General features: G+C 43.7%; 2 protein-coding genes across 4 annotated transcripts; one reads left to right on the forward strand and one right to left on the reverse strand.

The window, feature by feature from the left end:
* Positions 1–2,860: 2,860 nt before the first annotated feature.
* On the reverse strand, positions 2,861–10,495 carry cep126 (centrosomal protein 126). Of its 2 annotated transcripts, XM_037479535.2 has the most exons (12): positions 10,437–10,495; positions 10,091–10,277; positions 9,472–9,591; positions 8,270–8,415; positions 8,053–8,164; positions 7,763–7,904; positions 5,023–6,892; positions 4,538–4,650; positions 4,173–4,239; positions 3,786–4,001; positions 3,634–3,698; positions 2,861–3,552 (listed from the first exon to the last, which is right to left on the reverse strand). In XM_037479535.2, exons 2-12 carry the CDS (start codon positions 10,123–10,125, stop codon positions 3,475–3,477), a joined length of 2,964 nt encoding a protein of 987 aa, XP_037335432.2. In that variant the 5' UTR covers positions 10,126–10,277; positions 10,437–10,495; the 3' UTR covers positions 2,861–3,474. The 2 variants fall into 2 exon arrangements, with proteins under 2 accessions (XP_037335432.2, XP_037335423.2); XM_037479526.2 differs by lacking the exon at positions 10,437–10,495 and having other exon boundaries at positions 10,091–10,421.
* An 835-nt stretch (positions 10,496–11,330) lies between these two features.
* Positions 11,331–20,127, forward strand: trpc6b (transient receptor potential cation channel, subfamily C, member 6b). Of its 2 annotated transcripts, XM_037458255.2 has the most exons (12): positions 11,337–11,522; positions 13,355–14,141; positions 14,274–14,459; positions 14,593–14,757; positions 15,055–15,271; positions 15,837–16,064; positions 16,415–16,679; positions 16,775–16,970; positions 17,201–17,407; positions 17,640–17,693; positions 17,962–18,037; positions 18,139–20,127. In XM_037458255.2, exons 2-12 carry the CDS (start codon positions 13,377–13,379, stop codon positions 18,303–18,305), a joined length of 2,526 nt encoding a protein of 841 aa, XP_037314152.2. In that variant the 5' UTR covers positions 11,337–11,522; positions 13,355–13,376; the 3' UTR covers positions 18,306–20,127. The 2 variants fall into 2 exon arrangements, with proteins under 2 accessions (XP_037314161.1, XP_037314152.2); XM_037458264.2 differs by lacking the exon at positions 18,139–20,127 and having other exon boundaries at positions 11,331–11,522; positions 17,911–18,033.
* The last annotated feature ends 6 nt before the right edge of the window (positions 20,128–20,133 follow it).

The raw sequence follows: 20,133 nt of genomic DNA on the forward strand, positions 1-20,133 counted from the left end.
GCTCATGAAAAGTAGATCCATGCAGTTTCCCACAATTGTTATGCTAATGAGGCCCCTCTTCCATTGAGAAATCATTTTGTCAAGATCCACTCTCTCTGGATACAGAGGCTCTGTTTCAACTCTTTTTCCCATACATCTACTGAATGAATGATTATGAAGCCCTATTAAATACCAGCAGACACTGTAAAGCAGATTATAAGGGCTTTGCACTGCCAGTCACATGGTCATGTTTCTTAACATATGAACTTCTTGTGTTAAATTTGCCCGTGTACAATTATTGATGGAAAGTACTCATTTTAATTTGTTTACAAAAGTTTGGAAACTTAGAATCGAAGAAGAGTTAAACTGTTTAGATAAATAGGGGCATGCAACATGTTGCACACTATAACTTGTATACGGGAATATATTTTGGCCTCTTCACCTTATTCAGTCTATTTTAATATAAATACCCTGTAGGAAATAATATTTTCCCCATGTGTGCACTTAATATTTATTCCAAATATTTCTCTTTTTTTCCTTCTAAATCTGTGCAATATTTCATGATTGTGCCACAAGCCCACACATATTATGTTGCATGAATGATACAATCAAAAGATGCCCTTAGTTTGGGGGAAAGTTTGTCATTTTCACATCATTGTAACGCACTCAGACACATTAAACAGATGAACTGCAGCGTCCCCGGCCAACCCAAAGAGGACCACCCACTCAGCACAGTTTGGCCACTTTTTGGTCCCTCCGACTCGCCTCAGTGGCACTGAAATATTTGGTTGGATCCCGGGGGACAGCAGTAGAAAATATGTTGAATTTCTCTGAATGTATCGATGGTAAGGTGCCTGTAATAGTCGCCTCGATATGAAACGCTTCGGTGTGGTGTTGTTGTGGGATAAAGTGACGCACGGCGTTGCTGCAGACAGCCGCAGGATGTGAGCTCGAGTGCCCCCTTAAGTCTTCAATGGGTACACGCGGTCTGTGGGCATGTAGAGCACAGGCTCTCTCTCTCTCTCTCTCTCTCTCTCTCTCTCTCTCTCTCTCTCTCTCTCTCTCTCTCTCTTTCTTCTTCACACACACACTTTTCGATCTGCCTTTTCCTAAAATGCATTCATTAAGTACAATATATAGTTCAGACCACTATATAAATAAGTTGTGTCACCTGACCTTTTTATGTTTTATTTTTTCTTCATGGAGTTTTGTGCGCAGAACCTACTTTTATTTCCTTCATTCAATGCCTTCCCTCCGTGCATTGTAGTGTGTATATGGTTCTAGGACAGAATAGAAGACGAGGCAACCCGACTCTGTATATCTGCAGATGCAATGTTGCCAAAAAAGAGCTGTAACCTACTATCAAGTCAGTTGAGCATTCGACTAATTATTCGGTTTTACAGACACTGAGGCAGACCAGACGCTCATCCATTGCGTGTTAAATGGACTGCAACAAATCACAGGATTAAGCTCGATGACGGGCCGGAGCACAAGTTTGAACATGCGTCCGCGGAAACGTCTTCCCTTACTTTCAGCACTCTTGCCCTTTCTTGTCGAGTTTGTGGGTGTTGGTTAAGGCTGGTTAAGGCTTAAACGTCATTAAGCTCACCATTGTAAGGTGTAATGACTCTGAACGTGCTCGCAGGCCAAAGAAAACAGATTTCAGGCAAAACCTGCAGTGGAGTATTGTGAGTCAAAGTCTGCTCCTTGCTGAGGGGAAAGTTTGTACGGTTGCACTCACAAACAGGATCTTACTTGAATATGGCTCCTTATATAAATACAACACAACGAGTGGATGAAAAGGAAGGTGGAGCTCCTGTGTTCATTTGTCTGAGCTGGTCGTTTCTACTGGGCACTTTCTGGATTCAGCGACACTTAAATAAGTTAAACATGAGCATCCAGATCAATAGTGTCTGTGTTGTCCCCTCTTGTCTTAAACCCATTTGGTGAGAAGAGACATCAACGTCCCTCCTCAAATAAGCTCAGTGGACTTTCTTATGTCCTTTTAAGAGAATGTTTTAAGCATGCAACTCCTCAAAGGGCCTCTGCTTCTGCTGCAGGCGTCATCATACACCATATTAAAAAATAAACATGCAAGTTTGACCATTTTTTCTGTTTTGTAACCTCCAAAAAACGCACATGCAAAATCTCACTTTTTGCTAAACAAAAAGGTTTAGTAATTATTATATGTATTATTTTTCATTTGTTTAAACCTTCTTTAAGTGTTTTAGGGGATACTAAAACATTCTCATGTGATTGAGGCCTACTTAGAACGTGTTTCCTTTCAAAGTCAGTGGTCACGTATAATATGTTCTATATTTTGCTATGCATGATTATGCATGATTATCACAACTCACTGATTTAAGGAATAACTGAAACTGACTTTCTTATGTCCTTTTAATCTTCTAAGCATGCAACTGCTCAAAGGGCCTCTGCTTCTGCTGCATTTTCGTCTAGTATAACAACGAGACAATGCATGACTGTACAGGACTCAAGACACGTCATTCAGATCCATGTTCAGAGCACCTTGTTGAAAGGTTCAAGAATGTATGTCTGCATAGAACCAGAAACCCGCAGTTAAACCAAAAAAAAGGGGTTTCTCTTCAGATGAGTTTAGGCTTCCTCCACCTTTTGGAGCAAGTCCTTGCAGGTCGACTAAGGGGCGAATCCAGACATGCTGGTGGAGGAGGGGCAACTGAACTCACATCAATAATCCCTGCATCTTTTTTTTTTACCACAATGTACCTATTTTAGGCAGGGAAGATGATCTTTATTTCACACAAGAAGATGTGGTTTAAGAACAAATGAGGAAACAGGAACTAAAGCAAAAGTAAAGTTCAGGGTAGACTCACTTGCAACAGAAAGCAAGAAGGCCTGTGGCAATGTTTCACCTTGTTGAGCCAGTAGGTTGAGTCAACCGCATAAGATATAATCGTCCCTTCTACAGCCATCAAAGAAAGACAAACACACCTTCAGCGTTGCGACATGTTTCCCTATGAACCATTTCCTCTCCCCATTTATCGACCATGCATCACATGCTTCTCAAACACTTCTTACCACACTGCACCCAGTTAGATAATCAGTACGTTAACAAACGGCTTTATTTGGTTCACTGCCAAGTTTCATCCCAAAATAGCTTCCATCAATTTTTTGATAGAATTGTAAGAAGTGATTTTGGAATCATGAAAAACTAATGGAAGCCAGTATCATTTTTTAAAGGAACCAATATTTATTTGATAACAATGTGATCTTCTCAAGGCAGATTGCAAAAACATACTTAACTTAACTTTTAACAGCAACTTAAAAATTATGTTTGGTCCAATTCTGCTGAGAGATTTAATCGCCTCCACAATTCAGTGCTACCGATCTCTTAGATTGTCCATTAGGGCGTTCATAGCTCCAAAGGGGACTAGACCTATTTTACTAGGCGATAAAGTCGTTGTTGTATAATGCACGGACGGGAAAGAGGACCAACTCTGGACCACTTGCTGAGAGTCAGGAATTCTTCTGGTACCGAGAGCGGCTGTTTGATGCACGATGCTTCTGATGGTTTGTGACTTTCACTTCCCTTGTCTGAAAACAGTAGAAGACATTCAACAATGTTCTCTTATGGGTTGAAGCCAGCAACGAATCACTCACAAAGTTCATACTCACATAGGGTGCATCGTTAAGTGCGAGACCACACGAGCCAGAGTTAGACCCCACATGTTCCCGCACACCTACAAAGAGCAACAAGCGGTTGTTTGATAGCGAAATGACGGCACATTTGGTGGCCTGACGCAAACAGCCTGACGCAAAGCGCTCACGGTGAAGTCGCTGGTTCAGTCTGTCCAGAGAGAAGAGGATGTTCTGCTCTTCCAAGGCAATTCCAGTGAGTCCCTCCTGTTGGCTGCGCTGCTGCTGCTGCGCTGAGCCAGGCCTCTGTGTTCGGCCTGTTTTCATGGCAGCAATGATGTCCGATTCTTCCAGCAAGCCTCCAGAATGACCTCTGGTCAGGTGTAACTGGGCCGCACTATCCAAACCTGTGAACCAGGGAAAGTCACCTAAGAAGGGTTTTGTTTCTAGTGGCTTTTCATACATGCGTCCAATAAAGATGTGCTGTTATCTTTATACATTTGCAATATCCTGGAAAATTGTATTGGCTCAGAGTTTTCATTCAAATATTATTGATTCTTATTTGTCAAAAATTGTACCTTCATATGGACAGGCCATGTTGCAGGTACTGGAAAATGGTCCGAATGGTATAGTCTGTCCCTTTGGCTACACAGAATAAATCAAACATTAAATAATAGCAATGTGGCCTAGAGTACACTGCCAAGAACATATCGGTGATGGGCATAAAGCAAAAAGAACAGGTAAAGCAAGTTTAACAAAAACATCACGCATCAACGCTATCCATCCGGAAAGTCCTGCTCACGAAGCATGAATAGTGACGTCCAGTTAGCTTTATAAACAATAGGTACGCCATGAAATGGGGCCGCAATAAAACTCATTCAACAAGTTCAAACACACCCATTTACTGAACTTTGTTTCCTGCGGGGCCCCTGCGTGCACGTACCTGAGAGGGCGAAGGAACCCTCCTGTTCCCTGAGCCAGGAGGCGGTCTGCTCTGCTCCACGCAGAGTTTCCTCACAACAAGGTCCAGGGCCTGTCTTTGAAGCACGTTTTTTGCTGAAAGGAGATGTATTTGCTGAATTTATGAGTTACGTCTTAATCCTACAACAAAGGTGACTGAAGATCAAATAAGATGTTGATGAGCTTGTGAATAAGAACAACATGTGTGCATTAACTTTCCTCTCCACTCTTGTTTGTAAAAAGTGGCGATGCAGGCTGAAATCAATGTTTTGCAGGTGAAACTGTAGCTGTGCCCTTCTAAATGATAGCGCGATGACATATGAAGAAGCTCAGATTAAGTATTTTAAGGGACTACATTAAAATTGCATTTTAGCATTCATTTATCCATTTGAAAATCTGGCCCTATGTCCAGTGTCGCATCTCAGCAGACTCACACCCTTTTGCTTTGTCAGCCCAGATATACTTTACCCTCCTTGGTGGCTAAGGCACTGCGTACACCGTGCCAGAGCTGGGAGATCTCCTCATCCGTGGGAGTGCAAGCTAAACAGAGGCCTTTGTCGTTGCACACCATCCCTCTTCTTCTGCTGCCGCAGCCCTGACTTTGCTGACGGCCTGAGCTGGGCGGGCCCTTCGTCTTGCCCTTTGAGGCGGAGTGGGTGCGCGAGGGAGACAGCGGTGTGTACATAACAGCGCTAGCTGTTCTCACGACGTCACGTGGGTGAGGTGAGAAGAAGCCGCCCGAGCCGTCCCTCTGCAGGGCTCCTTGGGCCTCCTGCTCAGCCTCAGCGTGTTTACGGTTGACACTGGAACGCTGCACGCCATATGGTGCCTCGGCGAGGCTCGCCCTCCTTTCCCCTTCCATCTTCGGGGGTGGGCGGGGCGCCATTACCCTCCCCTGGGTTTTGGCAATCTGACTCACCTCGGTGGCAGACTGAGGTCGTATGACGGTGCCCTTTCTGCTGCGCGAGGAAACAGGACCCCCTGCGGCTCGGGCCGAGCGCTCTCTCTGGGGGACCTTGGGGCCACCGGTCCTGGTGCCGCCGCGCGGCACCTTGACCTCCTCCGCTTGCTCTTGAGGCAAGCTGACTTGAACCCCAACATCTGCCCACGCGTGCTTTGTAAAGTGATAACCAGTGGAGGCCGCAGGGGTCATGCCGGGTACGGGCTTCGTAGCCCCTGAGACTGTAGTGAGACTTAGCTGGTGGTCCTTTGAGTTGTTATTTGAGTAAGAGTGATTGGAAGATGCGCCTTTCATCTGTTTCATTGTGTTCTGCTCTTCGTCCACATGCTCCTCATCAAACCAACGCAGCTTCTTCTTCACGGCGGTGGGTCCTTCCACTCCCTTACTTTTTGTCCTCGTCAATTCAACGCTGTCCCTGATGGCTGAGGCTACTCGTTGTGGAAAAATAGAAGGTCCTGGGGCACCCACCCGCGCGGTCTCCCCTGGCATATACCAGGGCGGCTTTTTGAGGATTCCTTTAATGAATCGCACAGAATGAGACGTCCTCCCGGCAACAGGCTCGTTTTCAGCTTCCCCCTCAGGACACTGAAGGCCCGTAAGAGAATCGCGCTGCAGCGCTGCTGCATTAACAGGCTTTTCAGATCGAGGCTGTGAGTTTGAAACCTTATTAAGGTTGTTTATGGAAGCACTCTGCTCTTTCTGTGGTAGCAGATTGTGATTGTCCTTTCCTGTAAGAGTTGCCTCTCGGGATGCATTATCTGTCGCGCTATCGTTCAAGAGAATACTGGGCGTTGGGGGCGGCCCACACAAAATGTCCTTGCTGTTGCCATTTTGAGCAGGCAGAAGAATTTCTGTAGCTGACGGATGGTTTAATTGTCTGTCGTCGAGGACGCGGTTCTGCCCGAGTCCTAACAGAGCCTCCTGTCTAGGACATGAGGAATCGAGTGCTCTGTTGCCAGGGGCAACTCTGTTTGTTGCAATGACGTCGTTACTGGGACTGTTTTGTGCGTTTACCCCAAACTGTTCTGGGCCCGCAGTAGCAATCTCACAAAGAGAGAACACGTTGCAGTCGTGCAGAGTCTGCGTTTTAGATGCTTGGGATACATGCACCTTATCGTCAGGCCCCTCTGAGTTTGCATGTATCTTTTGCTCAGGTTCATGCAATTTATCAGCAAGAAGCTTCATGGATGAGAATGAAGTTAGGTCTGATGTTGAACACGAATCATTTTGCTGTCTCGGGTCTGGACAGAGGTTCTCTGAGTCAAGCACGAACGGTGAATTGGAATACTGTAGATGTTTTATGCTGATGTCCTCATTCTCTAAACTGTCCTTACTGGAAAAGCTTTCAGAATTGCTGCAATCAGACAGTTGGCTGTCCTGAGATATGGAAACAAAGAGAGTGATGAGTAGGAAAAAAATATGATTTACATCTTCCAAATAAAGTTTATCCAGATGTGGAACATAGATCTACAATAAAAGGGGTTATTGTTTGGGGAGGAGAAAAAACATTTGGATGGCAATAACTGGGTGTCTATGAGATCCCATTTCACTTTCTTGGGTCATGTCAAATCAGGTGTCTTATCTTATGCCAGTATCCACAAAGCTGAGAACTATTGTTGCTAAATTGAAGGTGGCATTTAACCATTTGTGCTTTTGCTAGCTAAAGGACAAGAAAGAATAAATTGTAAACTGGACATACATTAAAGCAAGGTAGGATTGTCTACTTTTCGGAGCAATACTGGATCAGTACATTCAATCTAATTTTTTAATTTTTTAACGAGACTAAGGGCCACTCAAAAAAGTTTTTACACAGCTATTCACGCACACATTTCACAGAGGATGGTTGCTGAAGCCTGTAACAGCCTAAACGGGTGTTTCCGGTGCAGCAAAGGGATTGTGTCACACTGCTGCCCCCTAGAGGGCTGCTTTTGTAGGGTAAGAAACAAAAAAACAGGCATTTGAACTGTCCAAGATGGAAGCCTAGTGAGTACTTGGCATAATCATTGACAAAGACGTGTTGATGAATTGTAGACTGCTGAACAGAGACTTTCCTGAGCAACCTTTTAGCAGCAGACAATGGGCCCTTCATTGAAGCACAGTATTTTCAATTTTTTTAATTCAAACTTTATTGAACCAGGTCAAATGAATAATCCTTTTTGTTATTGTGACCAAGACTGCAGCAAAGTTGAACGCTGGCAAAAAAAAAATAGTAACGTGTTTCCTGCACATTTAAATGAAACAACACACCTGAGGACTGAGATTGTGTTGCTTCTCCTGTGTCTTTTCCCTTTGTTGACAGCTCTTGAAGTAAGTCCTGCTCTGCTCCTGGAGCAGTTTGGTGTAGGCCTCCACAGCAGAGAGCGACTGGCGGGGACCCGGAGTGCAGCTTCTTCAAGAGAAAGCAGGACAACATGAACCATTAAACAAATCGGTTACACAAATCAAATCCGAAATGACAAATCCAAACTTCGGATAGGTAGGTTTTTACACTAAAAGCAGCAGCAGAGACACATGGATGAGCCTTTTTTATTTTTTACCTGCTATTATTAAAGTTGCCAGACAAGAAAGAGAACTGCTCGGTGAATGAACTCGAGGAGCCTTGAATTTGATTGAGCGCGTCTTCGATATTTGGGACATTTCTTCTAAAAGCTAGAACAGCATGAAGAAAAGCATAGAAACAAAGGGGGGAAAGGTTATGACTGCCAGTGAGTTATGGCTCAGTTCTAAAGGCCATAAGTTGGGCAGGTCACTGACATTGCCTGCGTCTCTGAGAGGGGGGTAAGTGGGCCCTTTGGAAGCGCTCCGTTGCATCCTGTACTAGCTGCCTGCGTTGCAGCAGGATGTTCTCCGTCAGCTGTTGCTCCTGCAGGTACCGCTGCCTCTGCCTTTCCTCCAGAGCCCTGGAGCCACAAGAGAGAGAGAGAGAGAGAGAGAGAGAGAGAGAGAGAGACGAGGCACGTTGTGATTGATTCAATGCAGACAGGCCACATTTTAGATACAGAAACCCGAGTCCTCTCGTTGAGATGTATTTCAACACATTCATCAATAAGTTAAAGCTTCCACTCAAGACCGAGGCTCACAGAGGAAGCTGATAAGAATACCGGGTCAATCGAGTTCAGCGTTAATGGGTTTTTAAATGGGAAAAAAATGGTAATCACCGTCAACAAAAGCAGTTTAAACAGCGAGAAGCAGGATAAAAATGAACAGTTTTCACTGAAAATGTACGGATTCTTTATCGTCTTAAGAATGTTTTTATCTTTATTGTCAACATTTGAAAGGAATTGAATTTGAGAGTTATGAAGTGAACATTAAAGAGGTGTTACTCAGTTACTTATAAGTTATATATAAATTCATACCTAACCATTCCTTTTTTACATTGGCATGAAAAGAGGTGAGCCAATATTACTTGCTTATTTGACACAGCTAAAAAACACATATAGTCGTACAAAAGCATTATTGTACATTATTTTGGTTACCAGTGTCAGTGTGCTGATGTAAAAAATGTCTATATTGCATTTTATAATTACTGATATTCTGTAAAAATCCCACTCCAAAAATCAGTCCACCCTAACAGTTGGACATTGTTCTTTCAGGGCAGAACGCATATAATCAAATACAATACTATGTTTACTTTTTTCTTCTGACATGATCACTGAGCAGCTCTAGTCAGGTGACGCTGCAGTCATTGGTGTGCCCCACCCTCACCCTCACACAACACATCTCTTTCTACAAAATCCTGTCAACACCATCCATCCCTCAACGGTGCAAAGCCAGAACCATGAGCTGCTGTCAATGAGCGGAACAGCGTCCACCAGCAAAGCACCATCTACTTCCAGGAAGAAACGCAAGCTGCTGCTTTTGACCCCATTGAGAACTGGCGCTATGAGCAGATTTGGGCGGCGGACTGAAATAAAAATGAAAACAACGATGCATAATTAATGTACACACAAACTGACCTCCTGCGCCGGTTGGTTTCCAGGGAGAACTTGCGAGCTCGGGATCTGCATAACTTTTGCTCCTTAACCAAAAGCTGTCTCTCATCTTCGAGGCCTCCATTGGTTCCCTGCCTGGAATTTCTGGGGGTGAGCAGCTAAGGAGATTGCTTATGGATGGCAGAGGGTAGACATGTGCACCCTCATGTATGTGTTAAGCTTTGACTTGAGAGCATGAAATCATCTCATGAGTCACACGGGCTGGTTGACAGTGGTGGAAAAGAACTAAGTACCTCTACGATTATGAGCTACTTGTACATGAGTTGAGTAGTTCCATACTTGAAAGTCACTACATGTCAAAGGGAACTATTGTTGCCTAAAATCCACCTTTTAATCATTATTGAATTGATTAATTACATTCCAGTTTCAGATTATAAATACATCAACAACAACGCATCAACAGTTAGAATATTAACTTAATTCTGCATACATAGTACTTTTAACTTTGGTACTTTGAGCGGACGATATCAATATATAGTACAATTGTAGTACTTTTGGATGCTTTTAAAGCTTTTATATTATTGTAGAGTATTGTGGACAGTGCATAACAGCTTTAGAGGATAAACCCTTTCAAAAAGGATACGAGTGGTAGAAGAAGGCGCCCTGGACATCTTGCATCCTCCGAGGCCGCCGATCCGGGTTGACACCGGGCAGACATACAGCTTCAGCTCCTCGCGAGGCTGCTAACTAAATGCTAACTGGGCTCGGCTAACGTCAGCGGAACTCCGTCCGAACTCCTGCGGCCCTGTTCAGGGCGAAGACGAGCATGCCTGAGGACAGACGAGGAAATGTTTGTATCCACATCGCGACAACTCCTCCCCAAGGATGGCAGCTTCTTCGGTGGTTTAAAATAATATTCAGAAATAAGACGGCCGAGTTGTGTCGTTTGTAGTTGCTTCACCCGAGGCTGTGTGTGTGTGGAGTCGTACCTGCGCCATAGCAACAGAAGACGCGGTTCCTTGACAACGGGGACGGAGGTGGTTTTCCATTGGTCATACTCACCGTGTCCAGCAGAGGGCCAGGGACCATTATGGGCACTGTTGCCTTCAGGTACACCTGGAAGTGTCCGAAAATATGCTTCTTCACAGGAGAATCTACACGAAAAAAAGAAAAAAAGCTAAACAGACAATGAGAATGCAATTAGGTTCAGAGAGAGTCAGACGATCTTTTGATCTCACAGCCAAGGTCAATATTAAAAAGGTGGTGTGTTTAAAGGAGGCTCAAATTGATTAGCTTTGTTTGTGCATTTACTGTTTTTTTTAAAGTTACATAGTGGGATATATCAGCCAGTATATACGATTTACAATTTAAATTTGTTAACCTATTTCTATTTGCGTATTGAAATGTATGTATATGCTGAACTATGGCCTATCGACACTTGCCTTATCATTCGCTGTGCATGTGGTAATTGTTTCTGCAAGCAGTTTGTGTCTGCTCGGGGATGGTGCCCCTCATTAAACGCAAAGGTGCGTGGTTGTGACCTGTTACACATGATGGCACCATGAGTTAAGAGGATTTAGGGAAACCTTTTTCGCAGATTGTTTATGCCGCCACACAGACGGGGTTACTCCACTGATTAATACATTTTTTTCTACAGCATGCACACTTTCCGTGCGTCATGCAAGCGCCTCCTAACCCTCTACCTCAAATTATGACACAAAGGTCAGAGCACAACCTTCTCTAATAGTTCCACAAAGTGTTTAAATATGGACGCATTGGTCGGAATTCTGTCAAATGAAACTAAGATTAAACCAATTCATACAATCTGAAAAAAAACAGCCGAATGCCATATTGTACGTTATAACACACAAGCAAGAAGCTGCTGGGAAACCGCCCACTGGGCGCGCAGAGGCAGCAGCGTCAGCATCAGGACCCAAGGTGGGACGAAGGGTAGCGCCGGTCGGACAGGTGCTCAGAGGCGCAGAAGAGGCGACTCTCTATAAATGGGCTGACGCACAGTTACGGATCTCTACCAAGTGAAAGTGAAGTTATGTGGCGCACCAGTCCTCTGTGAGGTGAGTGGGACACCCTGTCAGACTTTTTTCGTTTACATTTGAGACATTTAAGCTGATTCATAGAGATGAAGAAATCGGTGCCCAAATGTCGCCTGTGTTTGGTGAGGCGTTTACAGAAAAGCTTCAGGCCCACGAGCGTCCTAAAGAAACAACAACAGTGTGATCTCATCCTGCGGTGTCCTATTTTTCAAATCTCCTTGCGTGCCTCTCCTTGTTATGTGTCCACTGCTGCCTTCTCCTCTGCCCGAAGGAGCAGACGTGACAGATAACACATCTTTCATGTTTAGTGCATATGCACACAGCGCAGCTAACGCCAATTGTGGGGCACTTTATTTATTGAAGTAGTATTGTTACTGCCAGTTTTGTACTCTATCCTGCCACAGCATTCTTAGTTTCATTTTGCAGCTGAACAAAAATCAACAAGGCATTGTCAGAAATCCAGTCATTGCATCCACATGGAGCTGGTGCCATTTCAAAAGACAAACAAATATGTTATTGATCTATTTTCTTTGTGGTTTTCAGACATTCCCTGTATTAAAAACACAGTTTTAATTCCATGTGGTCTCATCTGATCTAGATTATGCCAAAGATGGGTCATTTGTCAGTATTAAAACTTTCTCTATACAGTGCTGTGGGCGCTTATCAGTTATGTGAAATCTTATTAACACTAATTAGGGTTGAATGAAGGGATGCTGTCATCCTCCATCATCATCTGGGCTGAATTAGCTCCTGAGATAACCATGTTATTCAAATGTATTTAGACATACAGAAAGTAGATTTATTTGTTTGACAATGACCCACAACATACTATATATTATTAATATTAGAGAGTGTCACTGTTGTATTAGTCATATCAGTAAATAAACTTCATCACTGAACAATTGATGATATTCTGCTGTTATACGTTATACAGTTTATGTTATATATTATGTATCTGGCCAACTATCATGTCGGGTAGACAGGCCATTAAATGAAGGAGAGCAGATGATGAGTCTGTGGGTGGTGTCACACATGTAGTGCAAGTTATAATTCAGCTGAGACCAGCTGTCCATCGCACACCGTTGCCCATTCACTACTTCCTTCGTTTTGGAACAATAGAATGAGCTACTTTACCTAAACCAGTTAATGAGAGAAGTCAGTTAACAATGTTTACAAGCACTAAAATCCTGAAAATGTCACTTTTCAGAGCTTGTTAACATAGAACTGATTATTTGGAGTGCCAGTTTTTTTTCTCTCCATGGAGTATCTCCACCCTAAGCTTGAGTACTGCCTTTACAAAAGAGTCGTCACTCGTCATACGATTGGGCTACAAGCGTTACGCAGGAAAATCCAATCTGCACTGGCCCAAAGGCTCATTCGCTAGCACACGCCAGTGCCCACAAATTAACATCTATGTTTTGTCAGGCGGATTGCAACCAAAGAGCTTCTGAGTGGTCCCCATCTTTTATTTCTAGCACCACCTTCTATAACTCTTCATTAGCACAGCTCCAGTCACACTACATGTCACAGTCTGTAGGGCCAAGACCTTGTCCCAGGCTTCATTTATCAGGCCTTGTACCAATGTGTGCCACATTTTTCTCACAAGCCCATCAGAGCAGACTGGGCTTTTTGGAAGGGCTTAAAGAGACAGGAGCAGAAACAAAGTGATACAGGCAGCGGGTGTAGATGGGTATGGTCAGACAGACAGTGAAAACATGTTATGTTTGGCTAAGTAAGAAAACAATAGTAAATAGCATAACCATAATTTGAGTAACACCGGTTTGAGGGATCATTTTGAGTATTTTGGCATACATGAATACAATTGCACTGATATGGTCTTTACCCATGTTTAGGTGGAGGAATGAGGGGCGAACCATGACCCTGCAGAAAGTTGGGGTCCGACCCCGGCGACAAGTCTTTCGGGGAGCCGGCTACCTGTATCACGCCGAATCCTCCTCCTCCTCCTCCTCCTCCCCCTGCCTCTCCACCACGGAGGAACTTTTCTTGGATGCCGCAGAATACGGCAACGCTCCTGAAGTGAGACGCATGCTGGAGGAGCTGCCGGAGCTCGACGTCAACTGTGTCAACTACATGGGCCAGAATGCACTGCAGCTGGCCGTTGCCAACGAGCATCTCGATGTGATTCAGCTCCTACTCAGGAAGAAGGACCTCTCTAGAATAGGAGATGCTTTGCTGTTAGCCATCAGCAAAGGCTACATCCATATAGTGGACGCCATACTGAGCCACCAGGCCTTTGAGGACGGAGAGAGGCTGACCAACAGGCCCAGCCAGGCCGACACTCACGATGACTTCTTTGCTTACGACGAGGACGGCACGCGCTTCTCTCAAGACATCACTCCAATCATCCTGGCCTCTCAGTGCCACGAGTATGAAATCGTGCATATACTCCTCACGAAGGGGGCCCGGGTGGAGCGGCCCCACGATTACTTCTGCCAGTGCGGGGCCTGCAGCGAGCAGCAGAGGCGCGACTCGTTCAGCCATTCACAATCCCGCATTAACGCTTATAAATGTCTGGCCAGTCCGGCGTATCTGTCCCTCTCCCATGAGGACCCAGTGATGGCGGCTCTGGAGCTGAGCAACGAGCTCGCAGTACTGGCCAACATCGAGAAGGAGTTCAAGGTACTAAGTCAAATGCACCTCATTTAGTCGTCTCGCTGGTAGCAATTATGACAGGGTTTGAGGTTTGCCATTGGGCTATTGGTGATTCATAACAGTATATGAATAAGGAGATGTTACCGTTGTCTGTTATAGAATGATTACAAGAAACTGTCCATGCAGTGCAAAGACTTTGTGGTGGGAGTCCTGGATTTGTGTCGGAACACGGAGGAGGTGAAGGCCATCTTAAATGGGGACAACGAATCAAGTCAAAGCTCTGAGACCTTGGGCAGACAAAACCTTATCAGGTTAAAACTTGCAATCAAATATGAAGTTAAAAAGGTAAGCATGTAAGAAAAGCATTTTTTTCTGCGGATTAGAATTGATGCACATCAATGTACTCTATTGTACGTTAAAACCTGTGATTGATCTCCACATCTCTCTCTCTCACACACACATACTGCCGATGCCGAAGTTTGTGGCACATCCAAACTGCCAACAGCAACTCCTCTCCATCTGGTACGAAAACTTGTTGGGACTACGTCAGCAAACCACAGCCGTGAAGAACCTTCTCGTCCTCGGTGTAGCTGCCGGGTTGCCTGTGTTGTCCTTCATATACTGGGTAGCACCATCAAGTAAGGTGAGTTTCAACCAAGTTACCGACTCTGACATTACTCCACTGATGTTTCTATAGGCCAATTTTGCCAAAACCTTAGCACAACAAAAAGTATAACAAGGTTATACGGCGAGCATTTGTCTTTGTTTATCAGCTTGTGGAGCTGCAAGATCAATGAAGCTTTAAAAAAGTCATTAACCGGTAAAGTGTTTTTTTATCTTTATATTTGACGCTTGTATTGATGAGCTGTCAGTGCCTTTTCCCCACACAAATGAAAAAAATAATTTAGTGCAGCTCAAAACAGTGTTTGTTCCCTGACAGGTGGGGAGACTCATGTGTGGACCTTTCCTGAAGTTCGTGGCCCATGCAGCCTCCTTCATGATGTTCCTTTGCCTGCTGGTCCTGAACGCAGCAGACCGCCTGGGGGGAACATCGCTGCTGCCCAACATGACCGCCCACGACTACCCCTCTCAACTGTTTCGTATGAAGACCACCCCCTTCACCTGGATGGAGATTCTCATCATATCCTGGGTCATAGGTCATGAGTGTAAACCCCGCCCCACCCACCCCCACACACACACACACACACATACAACGTATCCCATCCCAATTCTTTCACAACTAGCTTTGGCTACTTTGCTTTGGGCGGTGGTACATTCATTTTGTAATGGTAATTTATTCCTCTAGCATCTTCCTTCCACACATTTCAAATGATACCACTCAGCTGTGCGCGCAGGGTCAAGGATATGACATGTCATTGAAGCGCTCTAAATCTCCTAACATCTATCATGCAAGGAAATCGCACCTCGTAGATTTTTATGTAATCTTTTATGTAACCACCTGTGCTACAGTAAATTATACCAGTGAAAGACTTTTGTAAAGACGACAAAATGGCAAGGTGACATTTTCACTTATCTCAGCAGGCGAGGCCTTTTTATCACACTTGATTCGCTGGTATACAGCGTTGGTATATTATGTGATATGACTACAGATTCATGTAATCATGCGTATATATGTTCACATCACATATGCCATTATTTCATTTGAGAAGGAGAAAACAACAGATGTAAAACAAATGTGTGTTTTTATGTGTATTCGTACAGGAAAGATCTGGGAAGAATGTAAAGATATTTGGACGCAGGACATCCGGGAATACCTCTCCGAACCGTGGAACCTTCTCGACTTCAGTATTTTAGCCATTTTTATGACCTCTTTCATTGCCCGATTAATGGCTTTCTGGCATGCATATTCGGCCCAGTGTTATGTTGACATGCACCTCACTGACCTGTCCAACATGACCTTGCCCTCTGAGATACAGTACTTCCAGCTGGGTAAGTACCGACCGATGAAAAAGTTGTAGTGTTTAAGCAGATTGTTTTTTTTTCTAAATAAAGCTAATCTTAAATATTTCTAGACTCTGATTTTAGGTTGTGTCAGGGTTTGTATTCATTTACAATTTATTTACCCCTCATCATTTTTCAGCACAGGCCACAATAATAATAATATTCTTTTTTCTGCCAAGTTGTGTATCATCACAGCCTTGTAAAACAAGATTTTTGGGCTAATTAATTATCAAAATAACCAGGCTAAAGTCCCTCTATGAGCTCTACAGGTTGGTAGTGATTAAAATGGAGTGAAGGTTTACAGCATTAAAAACAGTCAAACATTTGTTTATTTGCAGCCCGAATCAACTGGATGCCCTCAGACCCACAGCTTATTTCTGAGGGCCTCTACGCGATAGCAGTTGTGCTCAGTTTCTCCCGCATTGCGTACATCCTGCCCGCCAATGAGAGCTTCGGGCCGTTGCAGATCTCTCTGGGAAGAACAGTAAAAGACATCTTTAAGTTCATGGTGATTTTCATAACGGTTTTCGTGGCCTTCATGGTGGGGATGTTCAATCTGTACTCATACTACCTCGGGGCCAAGTACAACGATGCCTTCACGACGTGAGTTGTAAACTGCACGGCTGTTGCCTAAAAAAGCTTTGAAAATGTTCAGCATATTCAACACGTATTTAATTCCAATTTCTCTATTCCTCCAGGCTTGAAGAGAGTTTTAAGACGTTGTTTTGGGCCATCTTCGGCTTGTCAGAAGTGAAATCAGTGGTCATTAACATCGACCATAAATTCATTGAGAACATAGGCTATGTTCTGTATGGGGTCTACAACATCATCATGGTGATCGTCTTGCTCAATATGCTCATTGCCATGTTCAACAGCTCCTTCCAGGAAATCGAGGTACACTCTACCAACCCATAGATACGTATTCATTTTTGTGACCCGTATGACAAAAGGGGAGTTCTACATTTCCTTTTGGTTTTGTGTACGTTCCATATTTAGAACTGCAGATTTAATTCTTATGGGTGGATTGGGAGATGGATGTTGCACAATGGAAATGCAATCTGCAAACTTCCTGTAGCTCAACAAAGTTTCCTTTGGCTCTTACCGTTTCCTCTCTGCGGCTGCAGGATGACTCTGATGTTGAGTGGAAGTTTGCCAGAGCAAAGCTCTGGTTCTCGTACTTTGAGCCCGGTGGGACCCTGCCTGTCCCCTTCAACCTGGTACCCAGCCCCACGTCTGTCATTTCCCTCTTGCTGGGAATGAAAGAATTCCTCTGGCATGTACCTAAAGGCCAAAGCGGAGAAAATTCAATTGATGAGATGGAGCTCAACAAGGTGAGGCATCCGCTCCTGACGCAGATTGATAGTTTATGCAATGAAATGAGCATGACCCTCTTGGTGGATGTAGATGGACGGCTGGAGACATACATCTGGTAGATAGTGTGTATATTCTTTGAAAGAAGTCTACAGGGCCCTCTTGTGTCCCATTTAGAAGTTGCAGAGAGTGTTCCTTGAAAGCAAAAAGGTTTAAAAGTGTCATCTTCCCCTTTCTGTTGTTGTTTCTTAGCTGAGGCAACAGGAAGACCTGAGTGTGGCATCTCTTTCAACAACCCGTCACCAAGTAAACCAATTTCTCCCTATTATGATTAACCTGTCAATAACTGAGCTGTTGAGTCTTACACATAGTGAGAATAGATACTGCGATGCTAGTACCTTATTTAGGCACCTTATGTAGACACATTGAGGTATTGAAAAAGATTTGCTGCGTCTAACAATAATCAAACATGCTGATTAAACAAGTGGGCAGTTTTTTCCCTTGAACCAACTCTATATTTTAGGAACAATTACCTCAACGGGTTAAGACTGAAATGCTCTGTTCCTAATCCCAGAATATAATGAATCGCCTCATCAAAAGGTACATCTTAAAAGCCCAGAGAGATAAAGATAATGATGAAATAAATGAAGGTGAGTTCAACTGATTTTCTGGATAAAGCTGTACTTTTCCTTTTTGCATCACCGATTACAAAGTAGATTTTCTTGACGCTGTCCCACTTGCTGGCCCTAAGGTGAACTGAAGGAAATTAAACAGGACATCTCCAGTCTCCGCTACGAGCTGCTGGAAAGGGCGGAGCGAGACACGGAGAGGCTGGCAAAACTCATCAGCCAACTGGGAGAAGTAACGCATGCTCCACAGGGAGAGGAGAAGAAGAATGAGCCGACTATACTGTCCTAAAAACAATTTAAAAAAAGATTAGATAAGTATTTACTTGACACGTTGCTGTCTTCTCATTAGTGGGGCATTCAGTCAAAGTGCCACACATTAGCCACAGACAAATTAAAATGGACATTCTTTATTTTTATTTTAAAAAAGTGGTCAACATTCCCTCGTCTAAATGTATCTACCTTAGAGAATAACTCATTGAATTTTCTTTTTACCCTCTCCTTGTATGCACATTTAATTGTGGTGGCACTAATGGATGTTGTATCTTGTTATACAAATACGCACTAATGACTGGTAACATATGACGGTGCCGCCGGTTACCAGCTGTTTATGTGGTTTGATTTTGAGGCGATCTTTTTCCATCTGGAGTGGAAAAACCTGTTCAAATAAATATGCATAAAAAAGAAGCATATGTTTTGGATGTGTCAGTTTCATAAGTTGGACGTAATATGCAAATAAATAAAGACTTGATAATTAGTGCCCTCAGAGAATTCTTTAAGCAAAAGTATATGAGAGGTAACTTCAAATCAATCAACAGGACTCATTTTCAAAACAGGACCTTAACTTTGACATTTATGTGCGTTCAATTAGGATGAGGGTCACTTGATATCCACAAAATACAATAAAAATGTGTTGATTGTCTTCCCATCATGGAGTACAAAGGTTTTATGTTTTTTTTTAAACCATTAGAGCAGACGCTGCTGCGCTCTCCCTCTCTCTTCCGCCCTGTGAAGAAAGATAAATGTGTGAGAACACTGTGACCTGTCAGGTAGACAAACAGCATCTAGGCCTGAAGTTTAAAAGCTAAAAATACATTTGGGCCTCGGAACAGAGGTGCTGTGAAGCATTTATACAGAATAAAACTAAGGCAGACACTGACAGAATAGCAACACAATTATTTCCTTTAAGAAGAACATCGTGGGTTCACAACAACGCATTTACCATTAAGGGAAACATTAATAATGTGATAAACGTACCAGAAGGTGGGGGTTGCCTGATTGAATTTAAGACGGGTGCACCATGAACCACGGGCGTCACAGTAACAGATTAGAAACTATGTCTGAAAAGTAGGCCATTAGAACATTTGAAGAACACATCTTGTAGATTTGAATGTGAAGCGTGGAATTATGTCAGGCCACAGCAGGAGAATCCTCTCTGATATTGGCAAACGAATGACGTGGGACGGAATCAGGGCCAAGGCCTCTGTGTGCATCACGGGTACACGAATCAGCAACATGCACACTCAGCTGATTAACTCCAATAGTAGAAGCGCTCGTTGTTATCCGGCCGAGATAACGGATGGAAATTAGGCGGGTAATAGGGAGACTGGAGGGTGTTTGAGAAATGTATAGGAGGGTGACACAGAGGATGCGTTGGCGAATAGTCTTCACTTTATCAAAGGGTGTCCAAGTGCATTTGATAAATGAAAGGGCAAAAAAAATTCACATGTGAATGATAAAGAAATATCTCCAAAGGAGGTATGATCTTTCTAAAATATTTTCCTTGGTTTTTGATTTTACTACTCTGCTCTGCATTGACTAATTGAACAGCTGGTTGTCACTTAGATGGAAGACTTCCCAAAGGGGTATAAAACTTTACTGCCAAAATGATCTGATTCTCCCATCTGTCTCTCACATTAGAAAAACCTCATGGCTGAAAAAGACTCATATCTGGTGTTGAGCCTATAGGAGGGCTGGTAAGCATGACTAAATAGTTTGTTATTTTGAGCCAATTGTTATTGAAAGCATTGTGGTGGGCTCAGACGTTTGGCCCAACATGCCCCATTTTGTCATGAACAGTGGGGTGGAGACTAAAAGGCCCATGGCATTAAAGACATTCC

Source organism: Pungitius pungitius, chromosome 3 (assembly GCF_949316345.1).
Source record: "Pungitius pungitius chromosome 3, fPunPun2.1, whole genome shotgun sequence".
NCBI classification, from domain to species: Eukaryota; Metazoa; Chordata; class Actinopteri; order Perciformes; family Gasterosteidae; genus Pungitius; species Pungitius pungitius.